The following is a 23,425-nucleotide window of genomic DNA, read 5'->3' as shown; positions in this document are numbered from 1 at the left end:
CCAGCAATCATTGTTGTTTGTCTGTGGCCCACCAACAATCATTGTTGTTTGTCTGTAGTCTTTCAGCAATCATCGTTGTTTGTCTGTAGTCTTCCAGCAATCATTGTTGTTTGTCTGTAGTCTTCCAGCGATCATTGTTGTTTGTCTGTAGCTTACCAGCAATCATTGTTTGCTCCAGCCCAGCAATCATTGTTGTTTGTCTGTAGTCTTCCAGCAATCATTGTTGTTTGTCTGTAGTCTTCCAGCAATCATTGTTGTTTGTCTGTAGTCTTCCAGCAATCATTGTTGTTTGTCTGTAGCCTTCCAGCAATCATTGTTGTTTGTCTGTAGTCTTCCAGCAATCATTGTTGTTTGTCTGTAGCCTTCCAGCAATCATTGTTGTTTGTCTGTAGTCTTCCAGCATGTTTTGTCTGTAGCAATCATCATTGTTGTTTGTCTGTAGTCTTCCAGCAATCATTGTTGTTTGTCTGTAGTCTTCCAGCAATCATTGTTGTTTGTCTGTAGCCTACCAGCAATCATTGTTGTTTGTCTGTAGTCTTCAGCAATCATTGTTGTTTGTCTGTAGTCTTCCAGCAATCATTGTTGTTTGTCTGTAGTCTTCCAGCAATCATTGTTGTTTGTCTGTAGTCTTCCAGCAATCATTGTTGTTTGTCTGTAGTCTTCCAGCAATCATTGTTGTTTGTCTGTAGTCTTCCAGCAATCATTGTTGTTTGTCTGTAGTCTTCCAGCAATCATTGTTGTTTGTCTGTAGTCTTCCAGCAATCATTGTTGTTTGTCTGTAGTCTTCCAGCAATCATTGTTGTTTGTCTGTATCTTCGCAATCATGTTGTTTGTCTGTAGTCTTCCAGCAATCATTGTTGTTTGTCTGTAGTCTTCCAGCAATCATTGTTGTTTGTCTGTAGTCTTCCAGCAATCATTGTTTGTCGTACACGCAATCATTGTTGTTTGTCTGTAGTCTTCCAGCAATCATTGTTGTTTGTCTGTAGTCTTCCAGCAATCATTGTTGTTTGTCTGTAGTCTTCCAGCAATCATTGTTGTTTGTCTGTAGTCTTCCAGCAATCATTGTTGTTTGTCTGTAGTCTTCCAGCAATCATTGTTGTTTGTCTGTAGTCTTCCAGCAATCATCGTTGTTTGTCTGTAGTCTTCCAGCAATCGTTGTTGTTTGCCTGCATCTTCCCAGTGTACGTTGTTTGTCTGCCTTGGCGTGAACGTTATTATTTGTCTGCATACATGATAGTTTCGCTGCTCATTTTGACTGTCTACATGTGAATATTGCTGTTTCACTTTCTAGCATTTCCCCTTTTAGCCCCTGGAAGAGAGTAGACCAACAACTGTGTTCATTCTGTGGCTTGTCAGGTAAGAGATCCGAAGTTCGCTGTGGCGCCTTCTTTAACTTGTTTCAGACTCCGCGGTTTATTACTCTCTCTAGAACATACCAATCTTGCATAAATTCCTGGTCTCTTTTTATTTTAACCGCCTGCATCTGCCCCTAACGTCATTGAAAGTAACGATTTGCTAACCACTAATCAATTAGCATGACACTGTCTTCAGGCAATAGACTTTGCGGCATATTTCTTCTGGAACTGTTATTTGTGACAAAAGTCCTGCTAACACAGAGAATGTACCCATAATTCGATAATCTCTACGAATGTCAACATTTGTCGGCTTTGTGGCAGTGGTTCCTTTTGTGTTTTGTTCAGTATGCTTATATTTTTTGCAGTGAGAAAAATCGTTTAAAGTTTGAATCTTGGCATAAATTTATTCATTCGCGTTACGTATTTTAATAGTAATGGTTAATGAAGTTGCACACAGTTGAATCGCGTCAACCTGTAGTTTTAGCTGTTTTTGGCATTAAACAGGAATCAAGATTATTTAATTATACAAGCTCAATTTTTTAGCTCATTACGTTAAACGTCATAATTAGATTAGTATGCCATGTTGTTTTCTGTCAAGCTTTTGGAGATTGTAAGAGAAAAAAAAATCGCATTTCTGGACTATTTTATGCAGAAAACCTCGGATTTCTATGTTTTGCATTAGTTTTGATAATTTAATTTCTGTTAATTTGAAATGTTGCATAAAGCAAAATATGTACATGATCTATCACCAAGATATACTAGTACACAAAACGAAAGCTGTGACAAGAGTTAAGCAGTCAAACATTTTGTGGCAGCATTTCTACATTACACTACAAGGATGCATTCTAAAAACAAAATTCTAAATATATAATTGTTTATAACTATCAATATGCCATACAATTTAATTTCGACCACAAACATCGCCACCCAACTTTGTGAACATTGAGCTAGCCAACAGATGGAAGATAAGTATGTATATCTGTACTATACCAGTACAACATTTTTAAAATGCAAGATGCATGTAGTAGTTAAAAGATAATGGTTTGCAATGCGCCAATATTATCAAAAGGCTAGGAACAGGACATAGAAATTATAAAAAAATAAATATAAAAATAACAAGAGATCTTGGCACCCACCAAAGAATGATCTATGTCTGACAATGGAAAGAGGGATCTTTTCTCTGCTTTTTAAACTTCCACTATCAGAATTCAAAATGACGGCCTGTCAGTCACCTTGTTGACCGACCAGTCCCAAAATGCAATATGCACAACTAGGGACCTAGGAGAACCTACATATGAAATTTGAGAGATCCCTTCAAAACTTTGAGAAAAAGAGGTAACACACTTCAGCTATCTATGTCTGACAATGGTTTTTAAACTTCAACTATCAGAATTCAAAGCTGGCGGCCATCTTGTTGACCGATTGGTCCAAAAATGTTATATGCACAACTATGGTCCTAGGGGAACCTACATACGAAATCCCTTCAGTACTTTCTGAAAAATAGCAGTAACAAATTTAACTATCAAAATCCAAGACGGCGGCCAGTTGTCCATCTTGTGCATTATGCATAACTAGGATCCTAGGGGACACTACATTTGAAATTTGAGACAGATCCTTTCAGTACTTTCTGAGAAATAGCGGTAACAAACTTCAGATACCAAAATCCCATTCCCCATAGGATTATGTTCAAAGGTTAAATTCCATGAAGAACTAGTAGTATAGCGATTTACCACACGAGTCCATTTTGAGGGCTATAGTGTATTTAACATTTGAAGTCATTCGACCCAAAAGACAAACGTTAGTAAGGATACCGTGCTACACAGAGTATACCGTTGATATATGTAGTCTTTGACCCAATTTTAAACACTTAGAACCAGGCGAGGATAAATTTGCTTTGAGCTTTAATTTTTTGCCAGTCATTCATTATATGTGAAGTTTATTTTCATGTTTTATATAAGTAAAGCTGTAATCATATTAAAAACAAACATTTGAGATAGAGAAAATTAGTATTCATTAACAGAGTGATGTGTTTAACATTTAAGTTTTGGTTTATTTTATTCTACATATCGGTAATAGCATGATCCATACAAGTACTATATTTGTATATTTATTGAAAAGACATAAGTTTTGTTTTAATTTTTTTTGATACATTAATTTAATTTTCTCCATGCTAATACAAATGTACATATTTGCCTTTCCGGCATTTTTACCACCAGTATATGTACATCCAAATTCATTCATTTTAATGGACACCAAAATCATAATCCTCAAAATTATAATGAAAAAAATATAGAATCCAGCATATTATATCAAGCTTTGTAAATGAATTCCCATGTTTTGGTGTTGTAACTTAAAAATTGTTTAACAAAAGAAATATACAAAGAAAAAAGATCAACATAGAGATATATAAAAAAAATATTTTGGATGCATTCATCACCAGTAATATAAAATTAGTGGATTTCTTAACTAAATTAATAGAGTCCTTAGACAACTGAATGGATCATATACAATGAGTAGTCGTTGTCAAAACCGGCATTTTCATGAAATCTAAAAAGGCACTCCACATTGTTATCCTACTGGATGCACTTTGGGAGATGGGCGGGTTTGGAAATAATGTTTCAGTGATTTCATTCCACGAACAGGTGTCTGAAAGGCAAAAAAGGAGAAATAAAAAAAAATGATACAAAAACCTACCAATAACAATTATATCACATTTTCCAGAATCACCTCTATCAAACACAAATTACTAAGAACATCTATGTTTTTATAATGAAACACCATGGCAACACTTGCTATAGATACTAGATAATGTCTGGCATGAGATAAATTCATGCAATGTACATGCTCCATGCAAGCTTTGTGAAACACTTTTTAAGGCAAATTTTGACAGTATATTACAGGCCAACAGAAAGACAAATGATCATGTTACAATGTACTAGAGTGGTATGGCTACCACAAAACACTGGATTTGTTTAATACAAGAGTTTACAATGATAGAATCATTCATTGTAATTTCAACTTTCTCATACATGTAAAGACAATACACCCACCTTTTGTTCCTCCTCAGAATGGTTGCTAGTTTGACTCGACTCCTCGCTGTTTGATTGGTTACCCTCTGCACTCACAGCAGAACAATCAGCACTGCTGTAGAACAAGCTTCTACAGGGACTAAACTTTGCCTTTTGGTTTAATTCTCCTTCCCTTCCAAACTTTTGCTGTCGTATCTGATTTAACCAGTTCATTGGTGGTGTACCCTTCCTTGGACTGTTCTCCTTCCCTTGTATGTAGCATACATTAACACGGTTGACTTCCCCAGACAACACCAGATTTGGTAGATCAGCAGTCGGTGATGCCGTTACATCAGGCTGGTTACTAACACACTGCAAAGGCATGTTCAAAACTCGAACAGTGTCAGATTTCGTCACACTTTCCTTCTTTAAACCAGTACTACTTGGACTAGAGGTGAACTTCTTTTGGGGACTATCTAAATTCAATTTCCTTGGACTGCTGAGGTTTAAATGTATTTTTCTCGGACTATTTAACTTCTGCGGACTGTTCCATTTCTGCGGACTACTTCTCACCGGAGATTTAGAACATGCTCCATATTCATTTTTGAAAGCTGCAATAGTTGGACTGGCACTTTTGTGAGGGCTACTCAGTTCTTGTAACACATTTTGTCGTTTTGAAGGATTTAGATCTGGAGAATCGGACACTAGCTTTCTCTTGCACGGTCTTTTCCTCTCAGGTTTCGAACTTGGTGAATCACATGAAGATGACTGCTTGGAATTGTCTTTACTCAGCAGTTTTGACGACGGTGTTTTCTTTCCACTAAGCCAATGTTTGATAGAGGGGGACAATAAACTGGCCGGTGAACTTTCACCAGATAATGTCTTTTTTAGATTTGGAGTTTTGCTTTGTTTATCTGCTGTAAGTTGTGGATTTGAGGTTGATGCTTGTTGCTGGTTTTCCTTTTCGTCTGGTTGCCTAGCTGATGTACCTAAATTTGTGTAAAATGTGTGAAGAAAGAGATATCAGAAAATGAACACTTCACAGTAAAATTTAACTAAAGGAGGATATCTAAAAATATTTTGCATTTTCAAAAGTAATTTGCAGGTAGTTTGCCTCGTTGTAAGTCTGAGACATGTGCTGAGGCAGTCATACAGGCTCCAAATTGAGCAATTACAACTATTCAAATTATTCAATTAGCTAAAGGTTTTAAGAAGATCTTAAAATATATATCTTATACCAAGTCCCACATGATGTTTTATAAAGAAATAGCTGATAATTGTACATAAGTAAGGATTATACTGAACATACCTATTTCCCTGTGGGTCCTTTCGGCTGTTCCGACCACATCCCCCTGTTCAGGGGCAGACAATCTTCTAGTTATTCTCCACACCCTCACAGAGTTATCATCAGATAGTGTTACCAACTGAAATTTTAAACAAAAGTAATTTGCAAGAAAATTATCCATATATAAATTAAAAAATTTGATTATTCCTTAGACCCAATACAAGTTTGAAGGATATACATGTATTATGGTGAATTCCCCGTAAATCAGCAGTCAATTTTGAATCTTCACTATAATCCAATTATTTATCTTTTATATTTTCTTCCAGGCTTGTCCACAGCTATGACCTTTACATAATTACCAATTTCATCATGTAAATCAAAGTACAAAATTGTAATCTTAATGATAGACCCATAAAACAATAACCCCCTTGTTCTCAGCATGTCAAATTGAAAGTTACCGTGTCATTGAGTAAAAGAAGAATCATGTGACAAAATGCTCCATAATGTGCAAGACATTTGAAAGTTACCGTGTCATTGAGTAAAAGAAGAATCATGTGACAAAATGCAATGTGCAAGACATGAAAGTTACTATGTCATTGAGTAAAAGAAGAATCATGTGACAAAATGCTACCCCATAATGTGCAAGACATTTCACTGTGTCATACAACCACACAAAAGTATACATTTGCCATCACTACATGGAGCTCAACCAAATGATAGCCATAATACAACACAATTACATAATTTCTAACATCCCCCCCCCATAGGTTGTTTTTGAAAAACATATTGATTATTAACATCAGTTGATTAGATGTGCAACATTGTATATTCCTTTTAAGTGTCATTCTAAATTGACTTAACTAAATGTGCAAGATTTTTATTTCTGTTTTTAGTAACTAAAAACATTGTAAATATCCAAGTTTTTCTCTAACTTGTGTCAATGCTTGAAGATACCGATATAAACTTTTGATGAATCTAAGAACGGCTTAATGGACCCAATGTCAATAAGAATTTCTATATGATCAAGGTAATATCAGTTGTCTAGGTATCTTGCTATTTGATAGAAGTTGTTTAAAGATTTTAATCCTGTGACCTTGAATAAAGGCAAAGGTCATTCATTTGAACAAACTGATTAGCCCTTCATCCCAGCAAATCACAGGTTCAATATCAGGTCTCTAGGCCTCCTGGTTAATAAAACGTTGATTAAAGATCTTCGCCTATTTGAATCCTGTGACCTTAAACAAGAGGCCCATGGACCTTAAAGGTCATCTGACCATTAAATAATATACAGTATACAGTGGTGGCTAACAATTAAGGCAATGCAAAGAACCCAAACTTGAAGCTGCAAGTTTCTGATATGAAATTGAAATTGACCTTAAAGTAAGTCAAGGTTATTCATTTTAATTAACTCGGTAGCCCTTCATCCTAGACCCAAAATCAGTACTATAAGCCTCTTAATTATTGGCAAGAAACTTTTTAAAAGAAAGATTTTAACCTATTTGACCTGTAATCTTAAATGAAGGTAAAGATCATTCAATAACTTAACGCTGCCATTAAACAGAGAAAATGTAAAATATTGACCATTCACATAAGAATACACAATACAGGTATATCTTTTAGTTTAGATTAGATAAAGCAACAAAAACTTGATAAAAAATATCACCCACCTTGCTAAGGTCCTTAGGTGACCAAGCTACATCTGATACTTCTGCCTTGTGTCCTTTGAGAACAATTGGGCTTTGGTTTGGTTTACCAACCTGCAAACACAAAATTCAAAAAGAATCTTAATTTTCAAACATTTTTTAAATATATACTCAAGTGCATGGATATCATATTATTGTCAGTAACTGTAACCAAATACATATCTACCATATTTGCCCCAATTAGCGCTTAGGGCATTTACAAAAATTGAAAAAACTGAAAATGTGCTAATAAGACAACATTATTGCAATCTATACATTTTTGTGTAGTTTTGGTCTTTATTTATGCCTGGGCAATCAAAATCGAGGCTTCAAAAAGGGGGAGGGTCGCTTATAGAGACATGGGCACTTATTGGGTCTAATACAGTATACTACTAGGGATAAAATTTGATAAAAGTAACAGCACTATCAATGAAAAGGAATGACAATTTGAAGGTAGTTTCCTTCCCTTACCTGCCAGATATAAGCGACCTCATCAGAAGAGCCACTGAGGAGAAACTGGTCATCGGGACTGATGCTGGTCTTCACATAAAACGAGTTATTCCTGTGGCCTCTATACTGATTCACTGTAACATAGTCAGAAGCCATGTTTTAAAACTACGAAATGCAACCTAACAAGTTGTAAAATATCTCTGCAATCTTTTTGTTTTAAAAATTTGAAATACACGAGTCTCCCATTGCATCCTGCTACACAGGCTATCCTGCAACAGCTCTTAGTATTAACTTAGGAGATTCTAATGACTACTTAATAATATCAACAGGACTAAATGTTAATTAATTAACAACAAAGTCTATGATCTGTTTGCATTGATTTTTTCCCATGATCACAACTCTTTGAAGATTCAGAATACCAAGATAGCAATGTTTGGCAGGATTTGTTTCATATTTTGCAACAATGCCAATATTTTTCTATGGCATCATTATTAATTCCATTTAGAGAGTATTCCTGTATTGTTACAAGTAACAGTTGGTTGGTTAGCAGATAAAAAAACATTTGACCTTTATTTAGGTCTTGCGTGAATCGTTAGAGCCATGCAAAATTTACCGAGTGTCGGCTGCATCGTTGTTATGTCATACTGATACACAATGTCATCTGTGCAGCTGGCAAAAAGACTGCTTCTATAAGTATCTAACGTGAGACTGGTAAACCCTGTCAAATATAGCAAAACAAATAATGGCTACTTTATTAGCAGTGACATACAATCTTATTCCATAAATGAAGAAATTTAATGCATAATGACATACTCTTTTTTTTAGATTTTTATGATGAACTATACTGGTCAACAACCATTTCTCGCCATTACATGTACATTTGTTTGATTACAGACAAATTTCTGTGAATCAAGTTATCTTCTGATAGAAGAATCTACCATGCAGATTTCCACAAAAAGTTGTCTGAAAATTTGTGTAAAATCAAACAAATGCATGTATATGAGATGGCGAGAATTGGTCACGGACACTTGTCAGTAATGACATGATTTGGTGTGAAATATAATTTGACTTTCTACATATGATGTGTGCTTTAACAATGATAACCTATACTTTTAATACTGGAGCTGAACTGACCTACACTGTAAGCTCTTTGCTTTGGATGGTAAATGTAACTGTTTCAAAAGCCAAAACCTTAGCCAACAAGCTATGAAAAATATACTGACCATGTTTTCTTTGGCTGGTACCACTGTAAGGGATAGTATGTCTTGACTCGGGTGTGCTTGACATCTGACTATAGGTTTTCCTCAGATCCCAAAACTTCACACATCTACAAAAGTTGAAATAAGATTATCAAATGTCAAAATTTGTAATACGTAACATTCTAAGAATCTTTTATATTCATTTTTCATATCTGAAATTCTAAGAGTAATTTCAATTATTTGAAAGTTTAAACCTAATTTTGATGATTCCTTTGAAATTTGAAAAGTTTGGTGCCATCTGTGATTAAGAACATGTGCACCATACCTCTTACTTTTCTAGATTCTACATCTGCCAACTAAATTGTTGAGCTTGGATTACAGCATTTTGAAGGCAAATGCTAATTTTGCAAAAACACAAATAATGAATGCTGTTTGATTGGCAGCAGCATATACTAAATCTACGACGACAATATTTGAACATTCTTCATATTACTAAAATAGGGAATAACTTTAATCAGCGGGTCATCATCAGCCAGCAAAATGCAGGATCGCCAAGATCACAGCTGTGATAAAGGGACTGACTAGATAGAGTTAGTCCAAATATTTTCTAATCATAATACTTTTTATGCAAACATTATAGTTCTGATGCCTGAATCATGTGCAGCTGTAGGTGCAGAGCTTGCTGCTACCTTAGAACAAATAATCATACACTGCCTCCACTACATTCCCGGCAGGGTATGACACTATGGTCAATGGGACAGAATTGTAGCTCTGTCGACGACCATCTGTAAGAACCCATCTGTCTGTCATTCAGAACTACGTCATCACAGCTAGCTGCTACCTACCCGTCAACCGCTCCTGCTGATACCAGAGTAGTGTCCAACTGAAACGTCACCACTGTTACACTTTGTTGACTGTCCTGTAGAGAGGAATAATAATACTGAAATAATGCAATGATTTTTAAAGCGAGCCTATACACTATTTAAACTTGAAACTAATGCTAAAACAGACAAATTACAAAGGTGATCCTAAAACATCATTTGCACACAAGACTATGTTTCTCATATCCATTGGTAGACATACATATCCAACTTTTATCAAATATAATTATGGAAACATAACGCAGATTAATCAAATTCAGACCACTGTCTCCACTTGGAATAAGGCTTAAATCTTTGGTTTGCTGAACTGACACAAAACTGATTCAGTAGAAGAGTTTTCACATGGCTTTCCTTTTTAATATTCAGAATGATTTAAGTAGTTCTTGTATTAGACATTTATGACTTGTATATCTTGTTTTAAGTGCTGTCTGTAAACTTCAGATGAAAAACTTTATAGCAATCAAGTTTTTTTTAAAGATGAAAAACAAAACTATTTATTTCAGATTATAAAGAAGTGGCTTACTCTGGCAGGTCCCAGCTTTTGTCTGTTCCGAGGTTTGCGAGGCGCCGGTTGCTGTAATGCATGGGCATTGTGTATGGTATTAACAGGGGAAAGGAATCCATCTGAAATCAAGATTAAATAAAAGATGTTTTAATGACCTCGAACATATAATCATGAAAGAGTGAGCAACTTTAAAGACATAACAGCTCTTCATATGTGAAATGTTATTTTTATATACATCAAATCAGTGCCACACAACACAAACTTCATCTGGGAGCCAGTAAATTATTCGAGTCAAGATAATATATTTCATATATCTTTTTTAAAAAATAAGATTAAGAAATGAACATATCAGTCTAAATATTTGATGAATAACATACCTTTCCTGTTACATCTGGTATCCCAAACCATTATATGTCCATCTCTTGAACCTGTCGCAAACACAGCTGAAAAGAAAACAGAAAATGCACTTAAAGCTATGTTTTCTTAGGAAACAGGGCTGTTTCTCCCACATACATCAAGCATACAAGGAAAGGCATAAGCCTGTTTAAAACTATATCTAAAAGCCCTGATACCAAAATGTCACATGAAAGCATTGTACATTTTGTATTTAACTTTTGACAAGTGTAAAGGATATAAAGCTTTATTTATCTTGACTTAAATTGATGTAGAATTGATGTCTTTCTTACACAATGATCAAAGAAACGAGTCTATCACTAAATGTTTGTGATCAAGACGTGGCTGATTACCAATGCTCTCTCCAATCATTTCCATACAAAATTCTATTTAGAGGTTTACCAGAGTCATCCTTCCTGAATGCCACTGTCCTGACACTACTTGTGTGACCCTTGAACACATCTAGTTTCTCTGCTCTAGGAATGTCCCACAACACGGCTGTCTGATCACCTGACGCTGTTACAAGCTTGTCCTCCATGGGAACCCATGCTATATCAAAGATAGCATTGTTGTGTGCCTGCCACTCTGTGAAGAGGATATATCAACATTATCTACAGGAGAACTGTGTTACAGCAGTATATCCTATTGGCAGAATATCCCATATAAACACATGTTTACTGTTATAGGAGAAATCAATTTAATAGCTTCTTCATATAATTGTAAAGCTAAACAAACTTTTTTTCTGCATGCATGTGTTCCATAAATGCAAAAGTTGTTTTTTTCTACTAATGTCTGTGTTTTCAACCAAATTTACATCCTGTGGTAAATTTTAAGTTAACCAGTCCACTGACCATCGATTATTTTCATGTCTCTGAGACATGTACAGTAGGTAGTTAACTAAACAGACTACTTATCACACATAAAATCATGATGGATGAATACAATTCTTTTAACAAATTTCCATTCATGAAAAACTAGTATCTCTATCGATTATTTATCACTTAGCTATAGGCTGATATCACTGTCTTGGGCTAATAAAGTGTGCAATATAAAAAAATTGTCATATAATAACATCTAAACAGAGACCTATAAAAGGGGAGATAAGCAGTGCTACCAAAAGACAGAATTATTACCAGTGAGAAGAGCCTGTTGTCCAGTCTTGTTAGTGTCCTGTAGGATGGTACCACCACTTTCATCTACTACTGCTAGAATGTTTCCCAAGCCTTGCTCTAAAACAAGTAAATCATAACAGGGTTGGTCATCTCATAGAATTCTCTCGACTACTACATATATACATGTACATATCATGGGAGTAATGGCAAAAGCCCTAATAAAAATGTTATTGTTCTATAGTACTCTTACTATTTTCTTATTCATATATGACTTCATCTTGTTCTATTACCAGTGCAAATAAATAGCAGTTAATTGCATTGGGAGTGAATTCTTACAATTTATTTCATGCATAGTGATACAGACCAGATGGGGCAATGATCTGGTAACATTTAATTAATGTGAACATGCACCCTTTTCTGATCAAAGAAGCCCCAAATACTTACTTGAAAATTCACAAGCAATTGGAGGAACAAGGGCCTACAAAACATAACAGAAAGTTATATAAACATGTGTAAGACATGTGTTTAAAATTATGTTCAATTAATTTAGTGAAATGTCAATTATGAGTTTGAAAAGGGCACCGTTGGACACGCACGCCAAGTAAAATAAACCATCAGAGGGGCAAACAAAGGTCTATATTCGACTAAACTTACCTCAAGACACATGGGGACATCTCACATTTAATACAACCTGTCGTTGTTTGTCGTATGTTAAATGTCCTGGTTCAAACTTCAATACACGATTTATATGCTTTAAACTCTACTGAGCTTTGCTATAGTAGTATACAGGGATCGATTCTATTTATATTATTCTGTGTGATAAAAAATGATTTTGGAAAATTGGACTCTTGCAGATCATAATGATTCATGACATATACATTTGATTCACAAGAAAGGATCTACAATTTTCATTTATATTAATTTTAAAATGGAATTAGGGAAATTCAAAGTATGTATACACTTTATTCGCTATCCACAGATTAGCCTTGTATTTTAAATATATATCTTTATTTAAATATTAAAAATACTGTATTGATTTGAATAAGATAACATGTTTCATAATAATGGACCAATTAATTAAAATAATGTTCTAAATTTATAAGCACTAAATTAAGAAAATACAGATAAGTGTTAGAGTAGTTTGCAAAATATTTCAATTTAATCTGATAGAGAAAAAAATTGATTTCTTTTTAATTTGATTTATTTTAATTACTTTGCTATTAATAAATTTATTATTATTAAGATATCTTTTCTAAAAATAAATTCACACCGAAATTCTAAAAAAATAATACCGTTTTCATTTTTTAAAACGTGAATATTAGTAAAATCCTGAAATTCAATACCTCCGGATCTACTATTACAATATATTATGAAGTCCTTAAAAATGGGAATGGATTCTGAAATATTTGAGTCACTCCCATACTATAATCTGGGAGTCCATTTTCAGAAAAATTTTCTACAGATTCTATATGCTTTTTATTTTCACTATCAAACTACTTAAAGATGCTCCATTGCTGACAAATGGTATTTTTTCATTATCAAAAACAGGAGCAGACGATTTAGTATTTTTCTTCACTTACAAACGTTGCTTACTTTACACCGTTACCACCATTGAAAAGTTTGAGCTTCTAATTTTACTTTAACTTAAAAATATGAAAAATCATTAATTACATCCCGAAAAAATTCCGTAGCACTATGTCCTATATGGAATGAAGTACTAATTGCGCATGCACCAAAGGCGAAATAAACTATTTTATATTATATTTTTGTGTTAATTAGACATATGTATACACGATTAAACACCAATTATTGTTCAAATGATGAATATCATTTATGATTTGTCGGCGGTGGAGAGCATCATTTTTTGTTCTTTTTTTGGGGGGAGGATATTAAAGGAGAGCATCTTTAATTGGGGGGGGGGGGGGATTTCACAGCAATTGTTAATTGTCAGAGATGGAAAAAACCAGTCTCTGCTGTGTCGTACTATAATTGTTTTATGTGTATATGTATACTCACCCCATCGTCTGAGCCAACAGTTAAGTATTCATCTGTTCTGTAGCATTCTAGACATTCTATGAATGCTGATGTGTCAATTTTATTGGTCAAACCTGCAGTCAGATGAACAAAATTAAAGTAATGTTTCCAGCAATGGTGCTTATATGCTTAAAGGGCCACTACCTTTCCGAAACGGCTTTTAATTTTTTAAATAGGAATGTGAAACGAGATCAATAATTTTTTAGAGTCGCAGAAGTTATTAACTATACGTTTACTAGCACACTTATCATCACCTTCGGAACTGTTTAATTAGAATAAATAAAATGTTAATTTTCATAACGCGGGTCGTTTTATGTTTCTCGCCGTCGTCCTAAATACCGCGCGGTAGTTGACTATCACTGCGCCAGACGGCAAAACAGCGAAATGAATCTCCACTGTTATCGTACATTAGATAGGAAATCTTGCATATGTTTGGTGTTGTAACCTCATCTTAAGCCATCGATATATATTTTCTTTTGTTATTAATGTTTTTAAGAAACCTTTAAAGTTTTGCTCCGGAAAGGTAGTGGGCCTTTAACAGGTGAGGGGGTCAGGGGGGACCCGATTCCAAACTTGGGTTGTTTGATGACAAACCAGTCTTCGGAAAAACAGAGGGAAGAGTGTAAAGGGTTTTGGATCTCAAGGTTGATTGGTTGAGCATTCAACTAGTGTTTGGAGGCTTTTAAGTTTTGAAACCTTGTGCATTTTACAGCTCCTACCACACATATATATGTATACACTGTATAACAACATATGGTATACAGAATTTTAAGAAACTGTTAAGTAATACAGTATAACCAACCCTATACAAGCGCCCTTGTCCTTCCCCATATTCAAACCTCAATTTCACTTACATTGAATTAATTAAATGCAGATTGAAAGTATTATACCAATTGGGTTTTTTTCTTCTATATATATTTTTATCTATTTTTAATAACAAATCCATACTCCAATATTGAGGTGTAATACTCCATTTTGCATATAGCCTAATATCCAACTAAGTGGTTTTCCCCAACCTGTTGCATATTCTAATGAATTAGAAAATATATATTTTTGACATTTTTTATGTTAATCTGTACCCATGTCCTTCCTTAATCTTTCTTTTTTCTTGAATAAAAACAAATCTGTAGATCTTCATTTCATTCAAATACCATGTACATATCCTTATTACCAATTTCATCGTATTTTATTGTATTGATAGGCCTAGCATTTTTATCATAAATGCAATCGGCTGAGAAAAGAAGCCACAGAAAATTTGTCGAAATGCACGTCTAGCACCAATTAGTCACTGTACTAGTATTCAAATCTGGATCTACTCATCTAGTACGTTGTGTAATAACATACTTCTAATTTTGTGGTACTTTAATAGATAAACTTCGTAATATTAACGCAATTTCGATTCAGGGAGGATTGAGTCAATCTTATTCACGTGGGGAGATCGAGTGGGACGAGAATAACAACAATCTCGTTGGACAAACATTGCATTTGAAACTACAGTATATGATCGCATAAAATAACTACATCCAATTAAATTCATCGTTAATATGAAGGTTTTTCTGTTAATTTACCCCTTTTGTTTCGATTTTCTCCGGTAGATCGACTATTTAAAAGTGTAAACATCGTCTCTGTTTTGCCGGGAACTGTTTTTCGCGGGATGCCTCGTTCTGGATAAAATTATAATAGATTAAACGAAGTCCGGCAAAATATGTCCGGAATACAATTTCACGAAAAAAAAATCCGGATTTTTCAGCTTAGTACTCAACGTGCTCAATTTCATTTGTGAAATAAGTAAAACAAATCTAGATAATAACAAACAAATTTATTTAATCGTACTAATATTGAAAATACCTTTATTGGGCAACACCAATCCATGAATTGTATTTAAAGCTTTTTCGTATAAATCTACGTTTTCATCACATTTCAGTATTTTCAGTATCCCTTCTCCATGAAACGTTATTATTTTCCTAATACTATTACTACTGCTCTCCTTGTCCAAGATTTGAATGATATACGTTTTACCAAATGCCTTACTGACCACCTCTTTATTAAGACCACTTCCCTAGTGTCCCAAAGACCAGTTTCAACAAATTACCCTCTACATAAGTGCCACCTGGCTATCCTTATGCGGTCTTTATCAATTTTAGGGGGAAAAAACGAAATAACCAATCACAGGTCTACAGTGAATTGTTTAAGGTTACAAAGGTTAAGCCAATACACCTACTGTACTCCGTTCTTCAATCAATAAATTATTTTCAATGTGCATCAAATGAGCAAACCACCTGTCTCATCTTATAAACAATTTGTCATGTCTCATTCTTATAAACAATTTGTCATGCACACAGCCTTCAGTTTTTTGTTATGATAGTGTCCAGATACAACGTCAGTTGTACTGTAAAACATGGAATACTTTCTTATAAACAATTTGTCATGCATACAGCCTTCAGTTTTTTGTTATGATAGTGCCAGATACAACGTCAGTTGTACTGTAAAACATGGAATACTTTCTTATAAACAATTTGTCATGCATACAGCCTTCAGTTTTTTGTTATGATAGTGTCCAGATACAACGTCAGTTGTACTGTAAAACATGGAATACTTGTGGGTACTTTCTTGACTTTGGTGGTCTGGAACATTATTTGTTTTCCATGGGTAGAAATTTGTGGTTAGTCTTTGTAACCATGACTGCAGTTTTGTGTTAATCTGTCTTCATTGTTTTGATATTTGTGGTTTTGTAGTAACAATGAAAAGTTTCTATGTCATACACATTTCATGTTACCAGTAGTAACCCCTGGAGTATCACATGTTCTTCTTCCTGTTTAAATGTAAATGTAGTATATTTGGACCAGGCACATTATGTATACATCACCTATTATATTTCACCTAATCTCAATTCTGAGGAAGAAATTTTAAATCTTTGCTGATAGCAATAGTGATGAGCAACAAACTGTACTAAGGATCAATTTTTATTTTATTCAAAGTTTTCAACATCTGATTATCTAACTTATATTACACAAACAAAAACATTAAAACAGAACATAACAAGAGAACAATAAAGCAACTAAATTTGCAGTTTTTGTTGAACAAAATTACAAAGCACCAAGTCAACCTAATTAAAATTTGATGTTGAAATAAACTCCATAAAAACTGTATACATGTACACTAGTAGAATTTGTAAAATAAAACATCAAATCTTAATTACAGTTGGACTAAATAGTCTGTATGGCAATAAAAATATGGACCATTAAAATATCTTTTTGTTCATCAACCTCTGAAAGAAGACCACATGAATGAGCATACCATATTCTTTTTAAATTTGTGATATGGGATTTCTTCCTATGTTCCATGGAGGGGGGAAAAAATCATTAAAGGCGTTGTTCAGAATTATGACTTCATATTTTATATTATGCACACAAGTAATGGAAAAATAATCATATACAAAAATTATGGTGTATTTTTCATAATCAAGCTATAAAATTTCAATTGCTCTAAAATGATGTTGCATTCACCCTGCATGATCATAATAAAACTTATCAATACCTTCCTACTTATACTTTAACAAAATACATTTGTACACAGATGTTTAATATCTTTCTGTATCAGTCTTCGATCTGGAAATGTTTAATATCTTTCTGTATCAGTCTTCGATCTGGAAATAAATATATTTACGGTAAACCTCCGGTTAATTCGAACCGCCCGATAGTTCGAACACACAATTTTTTCCAGAAAAACGGTAATTTTTTAGCTAGTGATACTTCGTATTCTTATAAATCTGATTATCTAATTGGTTGGACACCGTTAAACGGTGAAAGAAACGGTTCAATACCATACCTGTATCAATGAAATGATACCGGTATTTAAATGATACCGATACTGATACTTTTGAAGATCGAAATACACTGGTTTTCTAATACATATATAATAATGTTGCTGTGAAAAAGCTTTAATGAAAAAATATTAAAATTTATTCAAATATGTTTTTTTAAGTAAAATTATAAAGAAGGGACTGGCAGACTCTTACACAATGTCTAGAAGAATGAGTATAGCTATAACTCCTCAAAGAATTTGGTATTGTCGAAGTCTATAATCAATCTTATACCACAGTGACAAATACCAGAATACAAAATACAAATGTGGTGAGTCTAATTAAATATTGAATATAATTAAAATTCGAATGATTGATAATTTTCAACAATATTGTTTAGAATTTATCAATTCGTCACCTAAGTGTTCTTTATACAAATATATTTGTGGTGAATTTTGTTTGAAACAGTATTTAACTATACCTATTGCTCGACAACATGTCAAAGAAATTGAAAAATAAGATTATCTTCTCATAAATTAAATGTAGAAACCAGTAGATATAGAAATATAGATAGACACAGTCCAAAATGTATATGTTGTGATAATGATGACATTGAAGACGAGTACCATTTCATAGATATTAGAAACCGTTTTATCAAAAATTATTATCATAAACCTAGCATGGCTAAATTTATTCAACTTCTGGAAACAAGAAATAATAAAGAATTATCTAATTTGAGAAAATTTATAGTTTTGGCCATGAAAAAAAAAAAGAATAAAAACTGTTTGAAACCAAACGAAGAAACACCCTCTACACTAGCGTAGCGGTCGTGCACATGTTGGGTGTGTGTGTACTATGTATGTGTGTCTGTGTGTAAAAATCTATGTGATTGAATATTTAGTTTTGTTGCACAGTATACATGTATATTAATGCACTTTTTCTGATGAACCGTAAGGTTCAAGGAGATAAAAGAATTGAGAATTGAGAAAAACCGGTACTTTACTCAGACAAGAATTGGCAAACCTGACCAGATGATTGACAGTTAATCTTTTGTTTGTTGTTTGACTAGAAGCAATTATTTTAAGACCCTGTTTAGAGGTCGTACACAAGCTGGCCCCTAAGAATTAAGCTTACCATATAAAAACACACATATTTCAGACCTAATCTAATCTATTTATCTCATTGCACAAAATCAATATACATGTACAGGCAAACAATTAGCCTTACAGCTAAATATAACATGTTCTGAAAATCCCATAGCTGTAATAACAACCTAATCGGACCTCAAATATCATCAGATACATGATGAATAAACAAACTATAACAAACATGGTGTAAAAAAAAAAATAATGATAAAAGGGGTAAAAATGGATAGATATTCAACTTTGGAACACAGCTTATAAATTGTGAACAGTTTAAAAAAAACTTGCAGATCAAAGGTTATCATTTACATTTCAGAAGCATTTCCAAACATTTAGCATGCATCTGTTGTCTCATACGCAAACAAAGATATTTTTTTTTGTACATGTACATTCACAGAACCTGTTTGAAAGGCATAGTCTTATAAAGAAATGGAAGAACAGTCATTTCAGTTTATATTCACAGATTTGTTCACGTTTGCAATAAGAGAAGTGCTGCTCCTAACTCGAGGAGGCAGGCTGTTCCAGCCATGACAGCTGACCAGTGTATCTGGGGACTAGCACGTGGACTGGACTCGTCCAGTTTCCCATAGAACATCATCAGTGCCAAGGATATAGCAAACACTGAAACATCAAACATCAGTATGTAATACATTAGTTATACGTACCATGAAATATTGTAACAGGCTAACCACAACAATATTGATTATTCATGGAAAATTTAAAAAATTTAAACTATCGGTATGAAAGACTGTATTAATTGTGTTATAGATCTGTATTATAAAGGATTCAAACAGGCAATGGTTTATCTACAACTCAATGAATCAGGAGGAAGAACTCTTACATTATATGAATATAATGAATTTATAATAGCCAAAACTTTTCATGATATAAGTAATGATAGCAGAATTTCTGGTAACTGTACTTAAAAAAAACTGGAAAAAAACTGGTACATGTAATGCCTGTGATGTTCAAGGTCCACTGCAGTTTTTCATCTTTATATATCATTGATAATTTGATATGAACTTTTATATCACACATACATTAATAATTTACTATCATGATTAGACTGACCACCAGACACTAAGATGATTAAACCGAAATCTAATACTAAAATATTTCACCCTAGTTTAAATCAGACATATCACAGAAGCAAAAATAAACAAATTATTATTCAAAATTTCAAATTCTAATTTTATTTTTCAAATTTTAGCAATGATTTTAGTATTCTAAACACTGGTGGCAAGTCCAATCATACATCAGGGTGTTGCTTTACACTGCAAATCAAGTAATGTATTATTTATAATTGTCTTACCAGATGATAATCCAATAGCTGATGCTGTTTGCTGCCTTCTCATTTTATCAGGGATAAAGAAATCACATCTTTTGGTCACCAAGAGAGCCAAAGACACAGACATAGCAACCATTCCAAATAAGCTCACAAGTTGTAATATATGGTACCATACTGAAAATAAGAAATCAGAATTTGCATCATTTAACTTACTAGAATCAATTCACATCACAGTCAATTTTAACATCATTTTGAAACTGTATAACTGCTAATTTTTGTGAGCACAATATTTTTGCAATTTCGAAGGAGATTGTTGCACTCACAAACAAAAGGTTATAATATACATTCTTTCAATCTGAATGCAAAATCTGTATTTAATAAAATTTCATCTTCCCATTTTCAGTTTAAAAATAATTTGCTATACTATTACTGTACTGATTTAATTACATTAACCTATTGCTAGCGAAGCTTACCACAATTTTTGCATGTTTGAACAAAGCTAAATAAACTAATCCAACACTTTTATTATACCCTAACTTGGCTAAATAACTACATTGTAAATTGATATACCGTAAAGTAACATAAAATTGCATCATGAATTTCCATTCCATTCATACTAACTCAAACTCAAGGTTATGTTTATAAAAATCTTGTACCCTCTGTAATGTCCTAAGAACACAAAAAGCAATAACTCTGTAAATAACTTGACATATCCAGTAGAATTGACTCATTCTATATTCCAATATCTTATTGATTTCAAATGCAGCATACATTCAGAACATTTCATCTAAATCCGTTTTTAAAATTTTGATCATATCTGATCATTAGTGCTAAAAGAATTATTTTAAGTTAACAGTGTTAAGAAGTTAGCATAAGCAAGGTTTATACCTGGTTCTTCTGTGAAAAATGCTGGTATGATTTGGCAAGAGAGATAGTCACAGAACTCCGCCCACCACAGGCCATAGAAAACACCAGGCAATTCGAACCAGGCATGGGACACAAAGGCTAGGCTGTATAGAATACATGCAGGCACAAGGAGCCACACAGACAGGCGCTCATAACTTAACATCGCCGAGTCTGTATTTGTCATCTCACCGCCTTGACATGTCTTTATGATTTTAGGTCTTCACCTTAAAAAATTTAAAAGAACAAAATATGAATATCAATGTAAACACACAGAAGTACAATATACACTAGCAGGAGTATTAGTAGCCATTGTAATGCGATGGTAAACAGGTAGGTTTTTTGTCCACAGATTAGTGTTACAGTTACATACGGTCTTTATCAGAGCATCTCAGCTGATTGAATACAAAGTGGTGATCAGTGTAAAGAGACCTTTTGGCTCTGAAGCTGATTAAGGAGGCTCTGAAGCTGATTAAGGAGGTGGTGAATACCAGTATTAGAAATTTAACACAGCTAGAAATCTGTCATAGCCTAGCTCTGAAGGGGGGGGGGGTGGTCTTAATTACAGTGAAATACGGTACCACAATACATGTACATATCAGTAATATACAGTATAACCCTATTTTACTTCCCATGCAAAATGAGGCTGTACATGTGGTAGCCAATTGCTTCACCATATTAAAGATGCTCCGTCGCCGACAGAGCATAACTGGTGTTTAATCATGTACAGTATATAATATATAATTAACACGAAAAATAATTCAAAATGATTTATTTTGCTTTTGGTACATGCGCAATCAGTACTTCATTCCATAAAGGATATGGTACCACAGCATTTTTTCAGGACGCAAAAAATTATATTTAATATTTTTGTCTTGAAGTTAAATAAGACCCTCAAACTTTTCAATGGTGGTATGGTGTAAAATAAGTAACTTTTGTATTTGAAGAAAAAAATATATATACTAATTTGTCTGCTCCTGTTTTTGATAGAGAGAAAAATACTGTTTGTCAGCGGTGAAGCATCTTTAACATTAATTTTGTTAATTGCCTTAGTCAAGGATTTATAAGTGAGAAGGATTCGTCACTGTCTATTTGCACTACTAAACACCACGCGAGACGCCTATGAACCGGGAATAAAAACCGTTTTTCTCAAAAAATACTTGTCTTATCGAGTCAAACGAAACACCAATGTAAAGTTTATCAAATTTCACAACGTTTATTACTTGCTTTTAGGATGGAATTTTTAGAAGATATGTCTTAAATTTTCGTTAAAAAATACGACAGCTCATGAAATGACGGCCCCGCTTCAGAAAGTAAGACGGTAACCCTCGCACCCGCAAGCTACATCAAAGGCTGCGCCGGTGGACATCAAAGGAAAAGCAGTCGTCCTGGGTTGTTCTTTCCAAACACCCGGTGTGACTTATCCTTCTCATATACGTCCTTGCCTTAGTGTACAAGTACTTATAGTTTAGTTACAAAACAGCAGAATGAAAACGTACCTAGATACTAAAAACTTCCCGAACAAGGTAGAACATGTAGATAGATAGAATAAAGGTGCCAAAATAAAGGGATACTTGTTATTAATAGAAATGGTCGCGGAGGTTCACGATCATGATCATTCATGCGCGACTGTTTAATCAGTAAACTTGAAACAGAAAATGAACGCCGTTTATAATAGCAGGTTAGCCAGTGAACAGCTGAATGGCTAAATAATTCGCAACTGAGTTAACACATTCGGTTAATGAATCATGTCTACGTCAAGTTTGAATTTCTGGCTACATTAATCACACACAAACAACTATTTCTTACATTACTATGTACAATCAGCTGTCCCTGTCTGTTCTGCATCGTATCCTAAAATGATTCTGATGATGTTATTGTTGGAGAGCTATCGAAGGGACATAACTCTCTTATTTTGTCTGACTTTGTTTTGGCGGGAAATTTAAAAATTAGCAAGCATGACACAAGAAACAATGTATAAGTTTATATGTACAATAAAAAGATGGTGTAAGTTGCTGATTACACTAGGCCTAATGTCATGTTTAATAGAAGAATAGTAAACTCCAGGAAAACACTACTGTAGTGGTAAGTTCCCGCTTATCAGAGACATAAATATACTATCTGCACTTACTACAACGAAATATTTTCATTTATGAAATATATGGATATTATCAGAGATATAAATACCGTAAATATATAACAACGGTTAACATATCTATTTTTTTGTGAACAAGAACATGACATTATAGGGATTATTTCTCCAACATCTTTTTGGAGTGACATATTTTGATTTCTAAGCATCACTGAAGAATCCTGGGACAAAATTGTACTGTATATGGTCAGTGAACTATTTTTTGATAAGCTGCATATATTACTAAATTTGTAT

The 23,425-nt window shown here is 33.7% G+C and overlaps 2 protein-coding genes across 2 annotated transcripts; both read right to left on the bottom strand.

Moving 5' to 3' along the window:
- Positions 1-3,113: 3,113 nt before the first annotated feature.
- LOC138318099 (denticleless protein homolog) lies at positions 3,114-15,563 on the bottom strand. The gene is made up of 15 exons (XM_069260202.1): positions 15,473-15,563; positions 13,887-13,978; positions 12,315-12,348; positions 11,892-11,987; positions 11,161-11,343; positions 10,743-10,808; positions 10,384-10,484; positions 9,825-9,898; positions 9,004-9,107; positions 8,394-8,498; positions 7,802-7,914; positions 7,316-7,405; positions 5,673-5,787; positions 4,406-5,352; positions 3,114-4,001 (listed from the first exon to the last, which is right to left on the bottom strand). Exons 1-15 carry the CDS (start codon positions 15,522-15,524, stop codon positions 3,924-3,926), a joined length of 2,250 nt encoding a protein of 749 aa, XP_069116303.1. The 5' UTR covers positions 15,525-15,563; the 3' UTR covers positions 3,114-3,923.
- Positions 15,564-16,853: 1,290 nt separating this feature from the next.
- Positions 16,854-22,977, bottom strand: LOC138318098 (uncharacterized). The gene is made up of 4 exons (XM_069260201.1): positions 22,849-22,977; positions 21,025-21,266; positions 20,161-20,310; positions 16,854-19,469 (listed from the first exon to the last, which is right to left on the bottom strand). The coding sequence occupies exons 2-4, from the start codon at positions 21,224-21,226 to the stop codon at positions 19,318-19,320; spliced, it is 504 nt and encodes a 167-aa protein (XP_069116302.1). The 5' UTR covers positions 21,227-21,266; positions 22,849-22,977; the 3' UTR covers positions 16,854-19,317.
- Between the last annotated feature and the right edge of the window lie 448 nt (positions 22,978-23,425).

The sequence above is a fragment of the Argopecten irradians genome, chromosome 3, assembly GCF_041381155.1.
Source record: "Argopecten irradians isolate NY chromosome 3, Ai_NY, whole genome shotgun sequence".
Taxonomy (NCBI): Eukaryota; Metazoa; Mollusca; class Bivalvia; order Pectinida; family Pectinidae; genus Argopecten; species Argopecten irradians.
The sequence above is the reverse complement of the archived record's forward strand: the minus strand, read 5'-3'. Positions and strand labels throughout refer to the sequence as shown.

What these genes read in the sequence shown, in the direction of transcription:
- LOC138318099 (XM_069260202.1), bottom strand. Translation starts at nt 15,524, where the DNA reads ATGTTTACACTTTTAAATAGTCGATCTACCGGAGAAAATCGAAACAAA. An exon ending in TCAGCAGGAGCGGTTGACGG is followed by an intron (nt 9,108 to 9,824) that starts GTAGGTAGCAGC and finishes CAACTTTTGTAG; the next exon opens with ATGTGTGAAGTTTTGGGATC. An exon ending in CACCTAAGGACCTTAGCAAG is followed by an intron (nt 5,788 to 7,315) that starts GTGGGTGATATT and finishes TTAAAATTTCAG; the next exon opens with TTGGTAACACTATCTGATGA.
- LOC138318098 (XM_069260201.1), bottom strand. Translation starts at nt 21,226, where the DNA reads ATGACAAATACAGACTCGGCGATGTTAAGTTATGAGCGCCTGTCTGTG. An exon ending in ATTTTTCACAGAAGAACCAG is followed by an intron (nt 20,311 to 21,024) that starts GTATAAACCTTG and finishes TCTTATTTTCAG; the next exon opens with TATGGTACCATATATTACAA. An exon ending in AGCTATTGGATTATCATCTG is followed by an intron (nt 19,470 to 20,160) that starts GTAAGACAATTA and finishes TTGATGTTTCAG; the next exon opens with TGTTTGCTATATCCTTGGCA.